The sequence below is a fragment of the Coregonus lavaretus genome (genome assembly GCF_964263955.1).
Source record: "Coregonus lavaretus genome assembly, contig: HAP1_SCAFFOLD_2658, whole genome shotgun sequence".
Lineage (NCBI taxonomy): Eukaryota > Metazoa > Chordata > Actinopteri > Salmoniformes > Salmonidae > Coregonus > Coregonus lavaretus.
In genome coordinates this window covers 1-20,685 of record NW_028158423.1, presented here as the reverse complement: position 1 = coordinate 20,685, position 20,685 = coordinate 1, and the positions used below count along the sequence as shown (strand labels likewise).

Sequence of the window (20,685 nt, the reverse complement as noted above, 5' to 3'; positions counted from 1 at the left end):
AGGGTTAGTAGATAGTTAGTTGAAATGTTACTGATAGTCTGTAGAGCATCGACCGATGGACTATCCAAATAGGTATTACTGATTCCCCCCCCCCCCCACACACACACACACGAAAATGTATACCGGTGATGCAACTTAGTCATAAGTGCATACATTTTTCGTATGGGTGGCCCCAACGGGAATCGAACCTACGACCCTTGGCGTTATAAGCTCCATTCTCTACCAACTGAGCCATGCACAAACAAAGTGGTAGCAGGTCAGGGGACATGACCCAAACAATAAATAATATACATACACTACCAGTCAAAAGTTTGGACACACCTACTCATTCAAGGGTTTTTCTTTATTTTGACTATTTTCTACATTGTAGAATAATAGTGAAGACATAAAAAATAACACATATTGGTAGTAACCAAAAAAGTGTTAAACAAATCAAAATATATTTAATAATTTGAGATTCTTCAAATAGCCACCATTTGCCTTGATGACAGCTTTGCACACTCTTGGCATTCTCTCAACCAGCTTCACCTGGAATGCTTTTCCAACAGTCTTGAAGGAGTTCCCACATATGCTTAGCACTTGTTGGCTGCTTTTCCTTCACTCTGCCGTCCGACTCTTCCCAAACCATCTCAATTGGGTTGAGGTCGGGGGATTGTGGAGGCCAGGTCATCTGATCCAGCACTCCATCACTCTCCTTCTTGGTAAAATAGCCCTTACACAGCCTGGAGGTGTGTTGGGTCATTGTCCTGTTGAAAAACAAGTGATAGTCCCACTAAGCCCAAACCAGATGGGACGGCGTATTGCTGCAGAATGCTGTGGTAGCCATGCTGGTTAAGTGTGCCTTGAATTCTAAATACATCACAGACAGTGTCACCAGCAAAGCACCCCCACACCATAACACCTCCTCCTCTATGCTTTACAGTGGGAACTACACAAGCAGAGCTCATCCGTTCACCCACACCGGGTCTCACAAAGACATGGCGGTTGGAACCAAAAATCTCAAATTTGGTCTCCAGACCAAAGGACAGATTTCCACCGGTTTAATGTCCATTGCTCGTGTTTCTTGGCCCAAGCAGGTCTCTTCTTATTATTGGTGCCCTTTAGTAGTGGTTTCTTTGCAGCAATTCAACCATGAAGGCCTGATTCACACAGTCCCCTCTGAACAGTTGATGTTGAGATGTCTGTGACTTGAACTCTGTGAAGCACTTATTTGGGCTGCAATTTCTGAGGCTGGTAACTGTAATGAACTTATCCTCTGCAGCAGAGGAAACTGGGTCTTCCTTTCCTGTGGCGGTCCTCATGAGAGCCAGTTTCATCATAGCTTGATGTTTTTTGCGACTGCACTTGAAGAAACTTTGAAAGTTCTTCAGATTTTCCGGATTGACTGACCTTCATGTGTTAAAGTAGTGATGGACTGTCGTTTCTCTTTGATTATTTGAGCTGTTCTTGCCATAATATGGACTTGGTCTTTTACCAAATAGGGCTATCTTCTGTATACCCCCCCTACCTTGTCACAACACAAGGGTGGCTAATTGAAGAATCTCAAATACATAATATATTTAGATTTGTTTAACACTTTTTTGGTTACTACATGATTCCATATGTGTTATTTCATGGTTTTGATGTCTTCACTATTATTCTACAATGTAAAAAATTGTACAAAATAAAGAAAAACCCTTGAATGAGAAGGTGTGTCCAAACTTTTGACTGGTAGTGTATATTTTTTAAGAAACTGAGTAGTGCATCATCAATTCCTCTAGTCATGTTAGTCATTGCATACCTTAGAGAGATATTTATAACTTGACAGAAATGTCCAGATCAACTAGCCTATGTCAACTAACATATTTTTTATTTAAGTTTTATAGCCCATAGATATTGTTGAAATTTTTTTGTCACTCAAATATCACATGAATACACATTAGCAAAATGTATAGAATTGCAAGAAAATTTGCCTTAAACCTGCTAATTTCTCTCCACCAACAAGATGGGGTGTGAACAGTTTGTGTCATTAACAGTGCTTGGGCCCATAGAAATAGATGTCGCGGGATGTTCCTCAATGCTGGAGACGTTTTACCATAGGCAGTTGTTCTACAAGATTAAAACGTTTTACCATAGGCAGTTGTTCTACAAGATTAAAACGTTTTACCATAGGCAGTTGTTCTACAAGATTAAAACGTTTTACCATAGGCAGTTGTTCTACAAGATTAAAACGTTTTACCATAGGCAGTTGTTCTACAAGATTAAAACGTTTTACCATAGGCAGTTGTTCTACAAGATTAAAACGTTTTACCATAGGCAGTTGTTCTACAAGATTAAAACGTTTTACCATAGTTGTTCTACTAGATTAAAACGTTATACCATAGGCAGTTGTTCTACATAGTGTATTCAAACCCCTTGACTTTTTGTTACGTTACAGCCTTATTATAAAATTGTTAAATACTTTTTTTCCCTCATCAATCTACACACAATACCCCATAATAACAAAGTGGAAACAGGTTTTTAGAAAATGTTTGCAAATTTATAAAAAAAGAGAGACTTGAAATGGAGCTCAGGGGCATCCTGTTTCCATTGATCATCAATGAGATGTGGTAAATTCAATTGATCGGACAAGATTTGGAAAGGCACACACCTGTCTATATAAGGTCCCACAGTTGACGGTGCATATCAGAGCAAAAACCAAGCCATGAGGTCGAAGGAATTGTCCGTAGAGCTCCGAGACAGGATTGTGTCGAGGCACAGATCTGGGGAAGGGTACCAAAAAATGTCTGCAGCATTGAAGGTCCCCAGGAACACAGTGGCCTCCATCATTCTTAAATGGAAGAAATTTGGAACCACCAAGACACTTCCTAGAGCTGGCCGCCCGGCCAAACTGAGCAATTGGGGGAGAAGGGCCTTTGTTAGGGAGGTGTTTTAACTTTAGAATAAGGCAGTAACGTAACAAAATGTGGAAAAAGTCAAGGGGTCTGAATACTTTCCGAATGCACTGTAGATTAAAACGTTTTACCATAGGCAGTTGTTCTACTAGGTCAGTGCCTCAGAACATAGCAGCAGTAAGACAACCTCTTTGGCTAGCTGGGGACAAGATAGAGGGCAAGAGAAACCCAGTTTAACAGTATTCAGGACAACACAGACAGTCCGTCACTCCTTCTCCTTGTGTGTAGATTCCACCAATTCTACGATTTACATTGGTCATTTAGCAGAAACTCTTATCCAGAGCGATTTACAGGAGCAATTAGGATTAAGTGCCTTGCTCAAGGGCACATTGTCAGCTTGGAAATTCGAACCAGCGACCTTTCGGTTAATGGCCCAACGCTCTAACCGATAAGCTAACTGCTGAGGAATTGGAAAAGCAGAAAGCAGAATGGCAGAAACGTTTTCATGAATCAATCAATTAATCAAAGGTATTTTATAAAGCCCTTTTTACATCAGCAGTTGCCACAAAGTGCTATACAGATACCCAAGCTGGTGCTGTACAGACACCCAGCTGGAGAAGGTGCTGTACAGATACCCCAGCTGGAGAAGGTGCTGTACAGACACCCAGCTGGAGAAGGTGCTGTACAGATACCCCAGCTGTATGCTGCGTCCTCCCGAGTGGCGCAGTGGTCTAAGGCACTGCATCGCAGTGCTAGCTGTGCCACTAGAGATCCTGGTTCGAATCCAGGCTCTGTCGTAACCGGCCGCGACCGGGAGATCCATGGGGCGGCGCACAATTGGCCCAGCGTCGTCCAGGGTAGGGGAGGGAATGGCCGGCAGGTGATGTAGCTCAGTTGATAGAGCATGGTGTTTGCAACGCCAGGGTTGTGGGTTCGATTCCCACGGGGGGGGCCAGTATGAAAAAATAAAATAATGTATGCACTCACTAACTGTAAGTCGCTCTGGATAAGAGCGTCTGCTAAATGACTAAAATGTAAATGTATGCTGTGCCACATGGATCTATGGATTCTTTGCAAGAAAGGGAAAACACAAACATCTGTAATTTCTCCATTGTGGTTTCACTTTATTCCATTGTTCCTTTATTGATTTCACAAAAAACAGCGCATTCTCCTTTATTCTTGTTCTGAGACGTTTGGTTACAATGGACACTTTAAAAAAGGTAGACACTACTGAACGCTACTTCTTACCCAGAGAATATCCACTGCACCGTCTCTGCAAACAGAGCTGGTTGGTCAAGACTATTTGGTACAGAGTAGGTTGAGGTTAACTGAAACTCGTGATAAGCCTATGGGCTCTGTCACCGGACATTGGACTACAGGATGAACAGTACAGTGAAAGAGATACGGGGGAATACAGAGCAGCAGAAATGCTTTGCTATTTCATGTTCGGTTCTCATTGAAGTTTGGAGCTAGACGGTTCTCTCTGGCTGTCTCTGAAATATCACCATATTCTCTGTAGTGCACTAGGTTTGCTCAGAGCGCCATTGGGCCCTGGTCAAAAGCAGTGCACTATGTAAGGAATAGGGTGCCATTTCAGACGGGCTGTTCCCCGGGTCCTACGACTCTGCAGTGGTGGGCAGAACTCCAACGTAAAGAGTCTTCCTGTCCAGCGTCTTCACTGACGTCTCTGCTGGGATTTCTGAAACACAAACAAATAATTTTAAAGTATGATGGAAGACAACCCGCCTGGCATCTTTCAGAAGGTAAAGCTGTAAGGAAGGAAGGAAATAATAAGCAGTCTGTCAAAGCTCTGTCTCTACATCACCGTGAAACAACATCATTTTATTCCCACTGAGGGTTTGAAATCACAGATTGGAAGGCTGCTGAATGCTCTTTTAAACTCTTATGCAATGCACTTTACTATGTCGTGTTTTACGTTGTTTACTATGTCGTGTCATGTTGTTTACTATGTCGTGTTTTATGTTGTTTACTATGTCGTGTTTTATGTTGTTTACTATGTCGTGTTTTATGTTGTTTACTATGTCGTGTGTCATGTTGTTTACTATGTCGTGTGTCATGTTTACTATGTCGTGTTTTACGTTGTTTACTATGTCGTGTTTTACGTTGTTTACTATGTCGTGTTTTACGTTGTTTACTATGTCGTGTTTTACGTTGTTTACTATGTGGTGTTTTACGTTGTTTACTATGTGGTGTTTTACGTTGTTTACTATGTCGTGTTTTATGCTGTTTACTATGTCGTGTTTTATGCTGTTTACTATGTCGTGTTTTATGTTGTTTACTATGTCGTGTTTTATGTTGTTTACTATGTCGTGTTTTATGTTGTTTACTATGTAGTGTTTTATGTTGTTTACTATGTGGTGTTTTATGTTGTTTACTATGTCGTGTTTTATGCTGTTTACTATGTCGTGTTTTATGCTGTTTACTATGTCGTGTTTTATGCTGTTTACTATGTCGTGTTTTATGCTGTTTACTATGTCGTGTTTTATGTTGTTTACTATGTCGTGTTTTATGCTGTTTACTATGTGGTGTTTTATGTTGTTTACTATGTCGTGTTTTACGCTGTTTACTATGTCGTGTTTTACGTTGTTTACTATGTCGTGTTTTATGTTGTTTACTATGTGGTGTTTTATGTTGTTTACTATGTGGTGTTTTATGTTGTTTACTATGTCGTGTTTTACGCTGTTTACTATGTCGTGTTTTACGTTGTTTACTATGTGGTGTTTTATGCTGTTTACTATGTCGTGTTTTATGTTGTTTACTATGTCGTGTTATGTTGTTTACTATGTCGTGTTTTATGCTGTTTACTATGTCGTGTTTTATGCTGTTTACTATGTCGTGTTTTATGTTGTTTACTATGTCGTGTTTTATGTTGTTTACTATGTTGTGTTTTATGTTGTTTACTATGTTGTGTTTTATGTTGTTTACTATGTCGTGTTTTATGTTGTTTACTATGTCGTGTTTTATGCTGTTTACTATGTCGTGTTTTATGCTGTTTACTATGCATGCTGCTTTCTTGGTCAGGGCCTTGTTAAAGAGATGTAAATCTCAATGTGACCTCTGGTTAAATAAATAAAAATACTACAGCTCTCACTCGCCATCTCTACTAGATCTCTCTGTCGCCGCTGGGGGGGGGGGGCGGGACGCGTTGTTGGGAAAAGTGGTGAAAGTAGCTGATGTGTCAAAAGTCACAATGTTTGCTAATTGGGTGTTCAAATCAAAGTATGCAAAACTAAGCATGGAGGGCACTTCTCTAATGCATACTCCCTTTATACATCACATTGAAGCATGCATTGATGCAAGCTTCAACGGAAAGTATGCAAAGAAAAATGATGCAACTACGTAAAAAAAATAAGCAACATTTCTTGAAATCAATGGCGGACATTATTTGAGCTGAAAATACACTCCGACTTGTTGACCATTTACATCACATATGTTGGCTGACTACAGCTAGCTACCCACGAAGAATTGACATCTACCTTGCATAACATTAGTTTTAGGTCATTTTTGCCTGTTTAACTAGCCGGCTAGCTGGAGTACTACGATTCACGTACAGTATATCTAGCTGATAATTATTAAGTAAAAACGTGTGTGTGCGCGCATCTCGTTTCGACTCTATTGTTGCCATTGTCCTGGCTGGAAGAAGGTTCAGTGAATGGAGAGATACAATAGGGGGGGAGTGTGAGTGCTTCTGAAATGTTCTTCACACTCTCGTACTCACAAGAACGTACTCAAGAGAACGTCCTCGGAGAATGCACTCCGAGCATGAGAGTATGGAGCGAGGTAGTGCGTATTGAGAAACACCCATCGTCTCACGCTTAGAATGTGCCCCCCCCCCATCGTTATAATTTGAAAGTTCTGAAAAGTTCCGTGGCAGTTAATTCAAACGTTGATGCGGTTCTATAAAACAGATATTTCTATTCCGATTCCAGATTTGAATAGCAGACCAAGATGTCATACACTAACTTATAGTCTAACGTGTTGGGAAAGTGGTCAAAACGGCAGTTGTTTGTAAAAAGCTGAGACGAAAAGTTGTTGGACGTGGTTACTAAAAAAAAGCTCTATCGTTTGATCCATAGAAGATAATTCTGTTCCAATTCCAGATTTTAATTGCAGAGAAGTAGACCAAGATTTCATAACCTCTACGTTTTTGTTGGGAAAGTGGTCAAAGTAGATGATTTGTCAAAAGTTACATTGTTTACAGTTAATGTTGTGGTCACTATGGGGAGTTTTAGAATAATGAAAAAAAGTCCCATTAACATGAATGAAGATAGTTTTTAAAACTATGAAAGATATCAAAAAGTAAAAACGTAAGCATACTATTCCAGATTGTTCCACACGTTTTAAAGTTTGAACGACGTTTCTAGCTTGAACGTGTAAGAGGAGTAGCGTGCAGAAGAACAACAACAAGTATGACGAAGATTTCAAGTCGGGACTTTTGCTTCTCATGTCCCACCTAATTAGGCAGGAAGACCTATGAGCTGTAAGTCAAACCAGCCCGTCTGCTAGGGCAGACAGGCAGTCTGTCAGACACAGTAATTGGACAGGGAGGTTTCCTCAGCCCAGGACTTGCTGCTCTGCTGGTGGTTCAAGGTCAACATTAAAAAACTCTCCCAACCAGATTAAAAGTCAAAGATCACTGGCAGAGTAGAGCGTTAGCAAACTACAGAGCAGAGGCTAGCAGGCTACAGTTAAACATGTGGAGGAGGTGGTACAGGCTAAGAGTTAAATGTGCAGCAGAGTAGTAAATGACCTCTAGCCTGAACCTAGACACAGTAGGATTGATGGGGAAAGGTGTAAAGTAGCAGAAATGAATACAGCTGAAGCAGGACAGAAGTACTGTTCAAGCTGAGCTTCCAAGATCCTGCTCCGGCAAAGTCAAGAGAGCGTTTCGCAGCCCATTCTCTGAGCACTGCTGAGCCTGGCCTGTAGCCTTCCAATCCATCCTAGATGCATTGAAGAAGACAACACAGAGACAGAGACCAAAATAGGACTGGTGGTGTCCGTCTTACCTTGGGTGAGCGCATCGTCCAGGTAGAGCTTCAGTCTACGGCTGCGGAGGCCGAACACCTTGGCCGTCTCAGACAGCAAAGCATTGTGGGTCAGGCAGTCGTGTCCGACAGGATTGACCAGCAGCAGGGTCCCCACATCTCCACTCTGACACTCTACAGAGAGACAGGACATACATAGCATCAGTACACATCAATAGCAGCAGGTAGCCTAGCGGTTAGAGGCAAAACAGTAACTGGAGGGTTCCCGGTTCGAATCCAGGGGGTCTGACGGGGGGGGGGGGGGAATGAGCTGGCGCCCGGAGAGTTGCTGGTATCAAATCCTAGATGCCATTGGGCCCAAGGCACTTGCTGGCAGGGGTTGGGATAAAGCAGAAGTCTCATTTCAGTTGGACCTCGTGATGTTTATCTCAATAGACTACTGTTGGATGTCCTGTAACGTCATACATGTGTAAAAACAGTGTCAGAATAACAATGCATTGGCATAACAAACTGAAAACTAACCTTTCAAAAAAAAAGTTGAGTAAAAAAAAAAAAAAGGGAAGTAGGTGTGTAGTGGAGTGAGAGAATGAGCAACTGGTGAGTTAAACGTACCAGCGGGCTGACAGTTGGCCAGTTGGAGGTTGACGTAGGAGCTCACCAGAGACTCAGAGCCGGGACAGGAGTCGCTTGGACTGGAGCCTGATGTCACGGACAGGGTCTTCCCATTCAGAGACAGCAGATCACACTTACCAGTCAACTCTGGAATAACAAGAACATACAGCAATCAGTTACCGGACAGGTCTGAAACACGCTGGACAGGTCAGGTCTGAAACACGCTGGACAGCTCTGAAACACGCTGGACAGCTCTGAAACACGCTGGACAGGTCTGAAACACGCTGGACAGGTCTGAAACACGCTGGACAGGTCTGAAACACGCTGGACAGCTCTGAAACACGCTGGACAGCTCTGAAACACGCTGGACAGCTCTGAAACACGCTGGACAGGTCTGAACACGCTGGACAGGTCTGAAACACGCTGGACAGGTCTGAAACACGCTGGACAGGTCTGAAACACACTGGACAGGTCTGAACACGCTGGACAGCTCTGAAACACGCTGGACAGCTCTGAAACACGCTGGACAGGTCTGAAACACGCTGGACAGCTCTGAAACACGCTGGACAGGTCTGAAACACGCTGGACAGCTCTGAAACACGCTGGACAGGTCTGAAACACGCTGGACAGGTCTGAAACACGCTGGACAGGTCTGAAACACGCTGGACAGGTCTGAAACACAACACACCTCAATCTCTTGTAATAATTCACACAAGAGGAAAATAAGAAATGTTGAGCTGTGTGAGAACCGCTCTTTATAGACCATGGTTCACAACATCTGTTTATCACTAACCTGACCATGGTTCACAACATCTGTTTATCACTAACCTGACCATGGTTCACAACATCTGTTTATCACTAACCTGACCATGGTTCACAACATCTGTTTATCACTAACCTGACCATGGTTCACAACATCTGTTTATCACTAACCTGACCATGGTTCACAACATCTATTTATCACTAACCTGACCATGGTTCACAACATCTGTTTATCACTAACCTGACCATGGTTCACAACATCTGTTTATCACTAACCTGACCATGGTTCACAACATCTGTTATCACTAACCTGACCATGGTTCACAACATCTATTTATCACTAACCTGACCATGGTTCACACCATCTGTTTATCACTAACCTGACCATGGTTCACAACATCTGTTTATCACTAACCTGACCATGGTTCACAACATCTGTTTATCACTAACCTGACCATGGTTCACAACATCTGGGCTTTGAGTGACTAGTGAGGCTAGGGCCGGGAGGTCAATGGGTTAGTAACATTTCATGACGACAAGAATTCTGACGTTTCGTGGGAGTTACTGACAGACAGACCAGAGTTACTGGGCTACGGAGTATTCAGACCCGTTGACTTTTTTTGTTGTGTTACAAACGGGATTTAAATTGATTTTTTTTAAAAATTCAACGATCGACACAAAAATACTCCAATGTCAAAGTGGAAGACAAATGCTAACATTTGTCAAACGAATCATGAAAAATAAAACACTAACATATCTTCATTAGATTAAGTAATCGTCCCCTTGAGTCAATACTTTGTAGAATCACCTTTGGCAGCGATTACAGCTGTTAGTCTTTCTGGGTAAGTCTCTAAGAGCTTTCCACACCTGGATTGTGCAATATTTACCCATTATTATTTTCTAAATTCTTCAAGCTCTGTCAAATTGGTTGTTGATCATAGCTAGACAAGCATTTTCAGGTCTTGCCATAGATTTTCAAGTAGATTTAAGTCAAAACTGTAACTCTGCCACTCAGGAACCTTCATTGTCTTCTTGGTAAGCAACTCCAGTGTAGATTTGGCCTTGTGTTTTAGGTTATTGTCCTGCTGAAAGGTGAATTCATCTCCCAGTGTCTGTTGGAAAGCAGACTGAACCAGGTTCTTCTAGGATTTTGCCTGTGCTTAGCTCCATTCCATTTCTTTTATATCCTGAAAAACTCCCCAGTCTTTAACAATGACAAGCATACCAATAACATGATGCAGCCACCACTATGCTTGAAACTATGGAGAGTTGTACTCAGTAATGTGTTGTATTGGATTTGACCCAAAGATAACAGGACAAAAGGTTAATTGCTTTGACACATTTTTTGCAGCATTTTTTGCCTTGTTACAAACAGGATGCATGTTTGAATATTTTAATTCTGTACAGGCTTTCTTCTTTTCACTGTCAATTAGGTTAGTATTGTGGAGTAACTACAATGTTGTTGACCCATCCTCAGTTCTCCTTTCACAGCCATTAAACTAACTATTTAAAAGTCACAATTGGCATCATGGTGAAATCCCTGATTGATTTCCTTCCTCCTTATTTATGCTTGCCATAACCAGGGAGTTGAATAGTTCTCGACTAAAGACATTTCAGATTTTCCTTTTTTATTAATTAGTAAACATTTCAAAAAACATTTCCACTTTGACATTATGGGGTACTGTGTTTAGGCCAGTGACAAAAAAAAGAATCTCAATTTAATCAATTTTAAATTCAGGCTGTAACAGCCAAATGTGGAAAAAGTAAAGGGGTGTGAATACTTTGTGAATGCACTGTATGTATAGGAGGCTTGTGAGTGTCCCATCTTACTAGTGTATGTATTGAGTACCACAGTATGAGTCATAATACCCATAAAACCTGGCGGCCAAACAGGGAAATGGTTCCAATTGTTTTTCCACCATTAATTTTGTCTAGGGGATTTTAGAAACACTTAAAATAAGGGCTGTGTTTCATGTAGGCTTACCCTGGCGTGACGTTTTGATAACCGTGTAAATCTCTCTTGGACAAGGAGACTTATCAATATATTTCGCCTGTATTTACCCCCAACAAATGAAACGCTAATTAGCTGCTAATGTGGCTATCATAAAGAACTACAAATACCATGATGATCTGGAAGAGACTGCCAAATCAAGGCAAAAATCTCTGGGATTAACTATCTAATGTTAGTTAAATGTAGTAATGAAAAAAATTGGCTACATTTCTTTCAATGGACAATTCTGTGAACTGTCTTGTGCACATTTAAATTGACACAATACCTGTTAGCAAAGGTGTCAGTTAGAGATGATGTGCAGGAGCTTGCAGGGATTTGTAGTTTTGCATGATGTATACTTTGATGCTAATTAGCATTTTTGAATCTGAGAGTACATAGAGCCAAATATATTGATTTAAAAAAAAGTCACCTTGTCCAAGAGATTTACACGTTATCAAAACGTCACGCCAGGGTAAGCCTACACAAAACACAGCCCTTATTTTAAGTGTTTCTAAAATCCCCTATGGGAAAAATGAATGGTGGAAAAACAATTGGAACCATTTCCCTGTTTGACCCGCTAGGTTTTATGGGTATTATGACACATCCACTGTGGGGCTCTATTGACATAGGGGTAAGGAAGTTGATTAAGGATTCAAAGTGAGTGTGCCATCTTACCCGTCTTGCCGTTGAACACACAGAGCTTGGTGTTGTTGAGACCGAAGATACTGGAGCAGATCTGCCTCAGCTTGGCCATGTCCAGACAGTTCTCTCCTTTAGGGTTCTCCAGGAGGACCACACCCTCTGAAAGAGACAGCACAAAAAAATTGCATTCATTTGTTTAACCCTAAAAAGCATCAACAGGGCTCATTTGACCCCAAATTGGAAATGGCAAAAAGACACTTTCTATCAAACAGTAAAAGCTTGTATTTGATTAACCATTTATATATATACACACAGTACACTCACACATTTTATAAATATACTGTGTATTCAGACCCCTTGACTTTTTCCACATTGTTACATTACGGCATTATTCTAAAATGGATTAAATTGTCCCCCCCCCCCCCTCTCAATTTACACACAATACCCCATAATGACAAAGCAAAAACTGGTTTTTAAATTTTCGCCCATTTCTATAAAAAAAAAGACCTGAAAATATTTCATTTACATGAGTATTCAGACCCTTACTCAGTACTTTGTTGAAGCACCTTTGGCAGCGATTACAGCCTCAAGGATTCTTGGGTATGATGCTACAAGCTTGGCACACCTGTATTTGGGGAGTTTCTCCCATATCTTCTCTGCAGAATTGGATTTGCTCTGTCAGGTTGGATGGGGAGCGTCGCTGCACAGCTATTTTCAGGTCTCCCCAGAGATGTTTGATCGGGTTAAGTCCGGGCTCTGGCTGGGCCACTCAAGGACATTCAGAGACTTGTCCAGAAGCCACTCCTGCATTATCTTGGCTGTGTGTTTAGGGTCGTTGTCCCGTTGGAAGGTGAACCCTCGCCCCAGTCTGAGGTCCTGAGCGCTCTGGAGCAGGTTTTCATCAAGGATCTCTCTGTACTTTGCTCTGTTCATCTTTCCCTCCATCCTGACTAGTCTCCCAGTCCCTGCCGCTGAAAAACATCCCCACAGCATGATGCTGCCACCGTCCTTCACCGTAGGGATGGTGCCAGGTTTCCTCCAGACGTGACGCTTCGCATTCAGAGTCCTTTAGGTGCCTTTGGCAAACTCCAAGTGGGCTGTCATATGCTTTTTACTGAGGAGTGGCTTCCGTCTGGCCACTTTACCATAAAGGCCTGATTGGTGGAGTGCTGCAGAGATGGTTGTCCTTCTGGAAGGTTCTCCCAACTCCACAAAGGAACTCTGGATCTCTGTCAGAGTGACCATCGGATTCTTGGTCACCTCCCTGACCAAGGCCCTTCTTCCGATTGCTCAGTTTGGTCAGGTGACCAGCTATAGGAAGAATCTTGGTGGTTCCAAACGTCTTCCATTTAAGAATGATGGAGGCCACTATGTTCTTGGGGACCTTCAATGCTGCAGATATTTTTTGGTACCTTTCCCCAGATCTGTGCCTTGACACAATCCTGTCTCAGAGCTCTATGGACAATTCCTTCGACCACATGGCTTGGTTTTTGCTCTGACATGCACTGTCAAATGTGGGACCTTATATAGACAGGTGTGTGCCTTTCCAAATCATGTCCAGTCAATTGAATTTGCCACAGGTGGACCCCAATTAAGTTGTGGATGATGGATGATCAATGGAAACAGGATGCACTTGAGCTCAATTTCAAGTCTCATTGCAAAGGGTCTGAATACTTATGTAAATAAGATGTTTTATTTTTAATACATTTGCCAAAATTTTCTAAAAACCTGTTTTTGCTTTGTCATTATGGGGTATTGTGTGTAGATTGATGGGGGAAGAATAAAGGTAAAAACATATTTTTTGTCCATTTTAGAATAAGGCTGCAACGTAACAAAATGTGGAAAAAGTCAAGGGGTCTGAATATTTTCTGAATGCCAGATTTGTTGCTTTTATCCCCCAAAGAATATTTATACTATTGAGTCCACCTTTTAAGCTTAGTCATTCCTCCATGTTTTTTTGTTGGTATCTAGCTGCTTGACAAAGTCCTAAAATTTCAGAAGGATTTTTTTTTTTTAAGGGTTTCGAAATTATAACATTTTTTTTAACCTCTGTTGGTGCTTTTAGGGTGAGGATTCGTCCATTCTTGAATTTGAATTTCAATTCACTTCCCGAATTGAATTAAATGGAATTGAATTTGCCTCTGTGTTCCATTACACACCAACACTGATCATTTAGATATCAAAACAAACCCAGAACCTTTGGTCCAATCCAATTGAGTCCTGGGTGACACCAGTAGTGGGGACCACGACCAGAGGTAATGTAAAGCATTATTAGATATTTCTAATTATACCTTGTTCCTTGTTGTTGAGGTTGAGGTTGATGTTGATGTAGGCACAGGCTGGTCCAGTCAGCGGAGCTCGAGAGGCGGCGGCTCCTTTTACTATGGTCAGGTCCAGGTCAGAACCTTTCAACTTTAGTACAGCACCATTAGGCACAACCACGGAGAAACATTATGAAAACCATTAGGCACAACCACAACCACGGAGAAACATTATGAAAACCATTAGGCACAACCACAACCACGGAGAAACATTATGAAAACCATTAGGCACAACCACAACCACGGAGAAACATTATGAAAACCATTAGGTACAACCACAACCAGAGGGCAAAAACATAAACCATTCATATTTAGGAACAGGAGTTTTTTTAAATTACATGTGCATATTTTTATTTTTTTTGCTTTAACCCAACCCACACTGGGAGGTATTTGAGAGCACTTTTCGTTCTAACATTGTGGTGTTTACACGTCAACCCAACCAACCTGTGTTTTCTCCTGCACAATGACGCTAGAGGACTTCGGGACGGGGTAGGTCTTGAGCGGTGCCTTGGTGGTTGCCAGGATGAAGTCTGCGTGGGCCTGGATCACCTTGTCCAGGTAATCACCTGCTGGCTCACAGCTGTAGTACACGGTGATCTCATCAGACGGCACCAAGTGACCCTGTAGAGACAGGTAAAAAAACCCAGACAGGGTTAGGGTTGGATCAAACAGGGCCTAGAACACTGGATCACACTGTCCAGGTAATCTCCTGCCGGCTCATAGCTGAAGTACACTGCAGGGTTGGGGTCAATTTCAATTCAGGAAGTACACTGACATTTCTATTATCGTCAAAGCTTTTCAATGGGAACAATTTGGAATTAGGTTTAGTTTTTGAATTGACATGGAATTGAGCCCAACCCTGGTATAATGTGATTTCATCTGAGGGCACTAGGTGACCCAAGACGGGTAAGAGAGGGTTGGATCTGATGGATTACTGGATCACCTTGTCCAGGTAAAAGCTAATCTCCTCCTAGTTCACAGCTGTAGTACACTGTGATCTCATCAGACGGAACCAAGTGACCTTCATAAATATTAGATCTTATTGATGGGTTAGTTTAAGTCAATTGCAAGCGTTGGATCAGGAAAGTTATTTGTTGTTGTTGGGGGGGGGATTATTTAAGAGGTAGGGTTTGAGGCGCTATCAGAAGATGAGCAGGGACTCTGCTGTCCTAGCTTCAGGGGGAAGCTGGTTCCACCATTGGGGTGTCAGGACAGAAGAGCTTGGACTGGGATGAGTGGGAGCTGCCCTCCCATAGGGATGGGAGGGCCAAGATACCAGAGGTGGCAGGACGGAGGGCTCGGGTTGGGGTGTAGGGTTTGAGTATAGCCTGAAGGTAGGGAGGGGCAGTTCCCCTCACAGCTCCGTAGGTAAGCACCATGGTCTTGTAGTGGATGTGAGCTTCGACTGGAAGCCAGTGGAGTGTGCGGAGGAACGGGGTGACATGGAAGAACTTGGGAAGGTTGAAAACCAAGCAGGCTGCAGCATTCTGGGTAAGTTGCAGGGGTTTGATGGCACAAGCAGGGAGCCCAGCCAACAGTGAGTTGCAGTAATCCAGATGGGAGATGACATGTGCCTGGATTAGGACCTGCGCTGCTTCCTGTGTGAGGTAGGGTCGCACTCTACGGATGTTGTAGAACATGAACCTGCAGTAGTGAGTCACTGCTTTGATGTTTGCAGAGAACGACAGGGTGTTGTCCAGGGTCACGCCAAGGTTCTTTGCACTCTGGGAGGGGGACACCGTGGAGTTGTCAACTGTGATGGAGAGGTCTTGGAGTGGGCAGGCCTTCCCCGGGAGTAAGAGCAGCTCCGTCTTGTCGAGGGCCGACGTCCAAGCTGAGACTTCTGCCAGGCACGCAGAGATGCGTGTCGCCACCTGGGTGTCAGAAGGGGGGTAAAGAGAAAAGTAGTTGAGTGTCGTCCATATAGCAATGATAGGAGAGACCATGTGAGGATATGACGGAGCCGAGTGACTTGGTGTATAGAGAGAAGAGGAGAGGATCTAGAACCGAGCCCTGGGGGACACCAGTAGTGAGAGTACGTGGTGCAGACACAGATCCTCTCCACAAAATAAATGGATACAGGTCTACATTTTTTATTATTTTTTTTTTAACGTCAGATGAGTCGAGTGTTGGTTTCTTGAGGAGGGGAGCAACTCAGGCCATTTTGAAACCAGAGGGGATGCCAGTGGTCAGGGATGAGTTGACGAGGGAAGTGAGGAACGGGAGCGGATACAGAGGAAGAGAAGGTAGAGGAAGGAGTGAAAGGATGATAGGTCCTCCGGAAGTTTAGTTTCCCTCCATTTTTGCTCAGCTGCCCGCAGCCCTGTTCTGTCACTCAGCTGCCCGCAGCCCTGTTCTGTCACTCAGCCACGGAGCAGGAGGGGAGGGCCGAGCCGGCCGGGACAAGACATAGGATACGGAAAGGGAGGAGAGTAGGGTCGACGAGGCAGAATAAGGAGACAGGAGGGAGAAGGATTTAGCAGACGGGAGAGATGATAGGATAGAAGAGGAGAGAGCAGTCGGAGACAGAGAGCGAAGATTACAATGCTGCATGACCATCAGGGTAGGGGCTGAGTGGTTATGATTGGAGGAGAGGGAGACAGAAAAGGAAACAAAGTAGTGATCAGAGACCTGGAGGGGGGTTGCAGTGAGATTAGTAGAGATGAGGTCATGCGTATTACCTGCCTTGTGAGTTGGAGGGGATTGGGAAAGGTTGGTCAAAATATGCAAGGAGGGGAAAGAGAGAGTTGGAAAGAAATTAATAGAAGGCAAACGTCGGGAGGTTGAAGTCGCCAAGTACGTAGAACGGTGAGCCATCGTCAGGTAATTAGCTTATCAAGGTGTCAAGCTCATTGTTGAACTCTCCAAGGGCACCTGGTGGGCGATAGATCACAACAATATTAAGCTTGAGTGGACAAGTGACAGCGTGGAATTCAAATGAGGAGATGGACAGGTGAGAGAGGGAGAAAATAGCAAATCTCCAGTTAGGAGAAATGAGCAGCCCTGTGCCATCACCACGACGACCAGATGCTCTCGGACTATGAAAGAAAACATAGTCAGATGAAGAAAGAGCAGCTGGAGTAGCAGTGTTCTCTGGGGTGATCCCATGTCTCCGTCAGGGCCAAAAAGTCTAGGGACTGAAGGGCAGCATAGGCTGAGATGAACTCAGCGTTCTTAACCGCAGATCGGCAGTTCCAAACGCTGCCGGAGACCCGGTATTCCACATGGCTTGTGCACGCAGGGTCCACTAAATCAGAAGGGTTGTAGCCAAGGGGTGGGGAGCGTCTGTAAAGCCTACAGGGAGCGGTGCGAACAGGTATAGAAAACACACACATAGTTGACAAAGCTACAAAAGAGCAAAATGAGATCATCTGTTAATAAGACACTGAAGTGAGAGAGTGGTGTGGAGCCTCCCTCTCTTTCCTTCCTCAAAGAACTCGTCAGAACAACTCGGTAGAACAGTCTCTGTTTCGGCGACGGTATTAGTTCTGCTATGAAAAGAAATGCCACTGACACGACCGCCACCTACAGCTGCCGCTGAGAAACCAGGGGAGACTGAAGAACTAACACTAATTGCTAATTGCCTTGCAGAGGTAAATAATATAATAATATATAATATGCCATTTAGCAGACGCTTTTATCCAAAGCGACTTACAGTCATGCGTGCATACATTTTTGTGTATGGGTGGTCCCGGGGATCGAACCCACTACCTTGGCGTTACAAGCGCCGTGCTCTACCAGCTGAGCTACAGAGGACCACGCCTCCCTGTACTAATTGCTAATTGCCTTGCAGAGGTAGAGACCACGCCTCCCTGTACTAATTGCTAATTGCCTTGCAGAGGTGGAGACCACGCCTCCCTGTACTAATTGCTAATTGCCTTGCAGAGGTAGAGACCACGCCTCCCTGTACTAATTGCTAATTGCCTTGCAGAGGTAGAGACCACGCCTCCCTGTACTAATTGCTAATTGCCTTGCAGAGGTGGAGAGCACGCCTCCCTGTACTAATTGCTAATTGCCTAGGAGAGGTAGAGACCACGCCTCCCTGTACTAATTGCTAATTGCCTTGCAGAGGTAGAGACCACGCCTCCCTGTACTAATTGCTAATTGCCTTGCAGAGGTAGAGACCACGCCTCCCTGTACTAATTGCTAATTGCCTTGCAGAGGTAGAGACCACGCCTCCCTGTACTAATTGCTAATTGCCTTGCAGAGGTAGAGACCACGCCTCCCTGTACTAATTGCTAATTGCCTTGCAGAGGTAGAGACCACGCCTCCCTGTACTAATTGCTAATTGCCTTGCAGAGGTAGAGACCACGCCTCCCTGTACTAATTGCTAATTGCCTTGCAGAGGTAGAGACCACGCCTCCCTGTACTAATTGCTAATTGCCTTGCAGAGGTAGAGACCACGCCTCCCTGTACTAATTGCCTTGCAGAGGTAGAGACCACGCCTCCCTGTACTAATTGCTAATTGCCTTGCAGAGGTGGAGACCACGCCTCCCTGTACTAATTGCTAATTGCCTTGCAGAGGTAGAGACCACGCCTCCCTGTACTAATTGCTAATTGCCTTGCAGAGGTAGAGACCACGCCTCCCTGTACTAATTGCTAATTGCCTTGCAGAGGTGGAGACCACGCCTCCCTGTACTAATTGCTAATTGCCTAGGAGAGGTGGAGACCACGCCTCCCTGTACTAATTGCTAATTGCCTAGGAGAGGTGAAAACCACGCCCCCTCCAATACAGCCACTGATTACCAAAACAAGTCCCAAATTGGGAAGACAGGCAGCACTTAAAGAACTAAGTATTAGATCTAATTCATTGGTTAGGCTACTGTGGTAATCAGTACTAAGGTACACTACATGGCAAAAAAAAATGTGGACACCTGTTCGTCGAACATCTCATTCCAAAATCATGGGCATTAATATCGAGTTGGCGTTCCAATTCATCCCAAAGGTGTTCGATGGGGTTGAGGTCAGGGCTCTGTGCAGGCCAGTCAAGCTCTTCCACACCGATCTCGACAAACCATTTCTGTATGGACCTCGTTTTGTGCACGGGGGCATTGTCATGCTGAAACAGGAAAGGGCCTTCCCCCAAACTGTTGCCACAAAGTTGGAAGCACACAATCGTCTAGAATGTCATTGTATGCTGTACCGTTAAGATTTCCCTTCACTGGAACTAAGGGGTCTAGCCCGAACCATGAACAACAGCCCCAGACCATTATTCCTCCTCCACCAAACTTTACAGTTGGCACAACGCATTGGGGCAGGTAGCGTTCTCCTTGCATCCGCCAAACCCAGATTAGTCCGTCGGACTCCCAGATGGTGAAGCATGATTCATCACTCTAGAGAACACGTTTTCACTGCTCCAGAGTCCACTGACGGCGAGCTTTACACCACTCCAGCCGACGCTTGGCATTGCGCATGGTGACCTTAGCCTTGTGTGCGGCTGCTCGGCCACGGAAACCCATTTCATGAAGCTCCTGACGAACAGTTCTTGTGCTGACCTCAGTAGTGTTGCAACCGAGGGCAGACGATAATAACAGCACTTCCAGTTGACCGGGGCAGCTCTAGCAGGGCAGACGATAATAACAGCACTTCCAGTTGACCGGGGCAGCTCTAGCAGGGCAGACGATAATAACAGCACTTCCAGTTGACCGGGGCAGCTCTAGCAGGGCAGAAATTTGATGAACTGACTTGTTGGAATCCTATGAAGGTGCCACTTTGAAAGCCTCGACGTCCCCTCTCCCTCCGCCCCTCCTCTGTCTCTACTTCCCCTCCCCCTCCTCTATCTCTACTTCCCCTCCCCTCTCTATCTCCCTCCCCTATCTCTACTTCCCCTCCCCCTCCTCTGTCTCTACTTCCCCTCTCCTCCCCCTCATCTGTCTCTACTTCCCCCTCTCTCCCCATCTTGTCTCTACTTCCCCTCCCCTCCTGTCTACTTCCCTCTTCCTCATCTGTCTCTACCTCCCCCCCTCTCCTCTGTCTCTACTTCCCCTTCCCCTCCCCCTCCTCTGTCTCCCTCTCCCTCCCCTCCTCTGTCTCTACTTCCCCTCTCCCTCCCCCTCTGTCTCTACTTCCCTCTCTCCCTCTACTCTCTACTTCCCCTCTCCCTCCCCCTCTCTCTCCTCTGTCTCCCCTCTCCCTCACCCTCCTCTGTCTCTACTTCCCCTCCCCCTCCTCTGTCTCTACTTCCCTCCCCCTCTACTCTCTACTTCCCCTCTCCCTCCCCTCTCTCCTCTGTCTCTCTCCCTCCCCCTCCTCTGTCTCTACTTCCCCTCCCCCTCCTCTGTCTCTACTTCCCCTCCCCCTCCTCTGTCTCTACTTCCCCTCTCCCTCCCCTCCTCTGTCTCTACTCCCTCTCCTCCCCTCCTCTGTCTCTACTTCCCCTCCCCCTCCTCTGTCTCTACTTCCCTCCCTCCTCCTCTGTCTCTACTTCCCCTCTCCCTCCCCCTCCTCTCTCTACTTCCCCCTCCCCTTCCCCTGTC

General features: G+C 44.5%; 1 protein-coding gene across 1 annotated transcript; it reads right to left on the bottom strand.

Annotated features, from left to right (window-relative positions):
• Positions 1–3,971: 3,971 nt before the first annotated feature.
• Positions 3,972–14,830, bottom strand: LOC311124025 (isoleucine--tRNA ligase, cytoplasmic-like; the record flags this gene model as incomplete). The annotated part of the gene is made up of 6 exons (XM_084198243.1): positions 3,972–4,572; positions 7,904–8,056; positions 8,495–8,641; positions 11,922–12,047; positions 14,180–14,300; positions 14,654–14,830. Coding segments are annotated over 6 exons (807 nt in total), but the record flags the coding sequence as incomplete, so codon positions are not given.
• Positions 14,831–20,685: the final 5,855 nt, after the last annotated feature.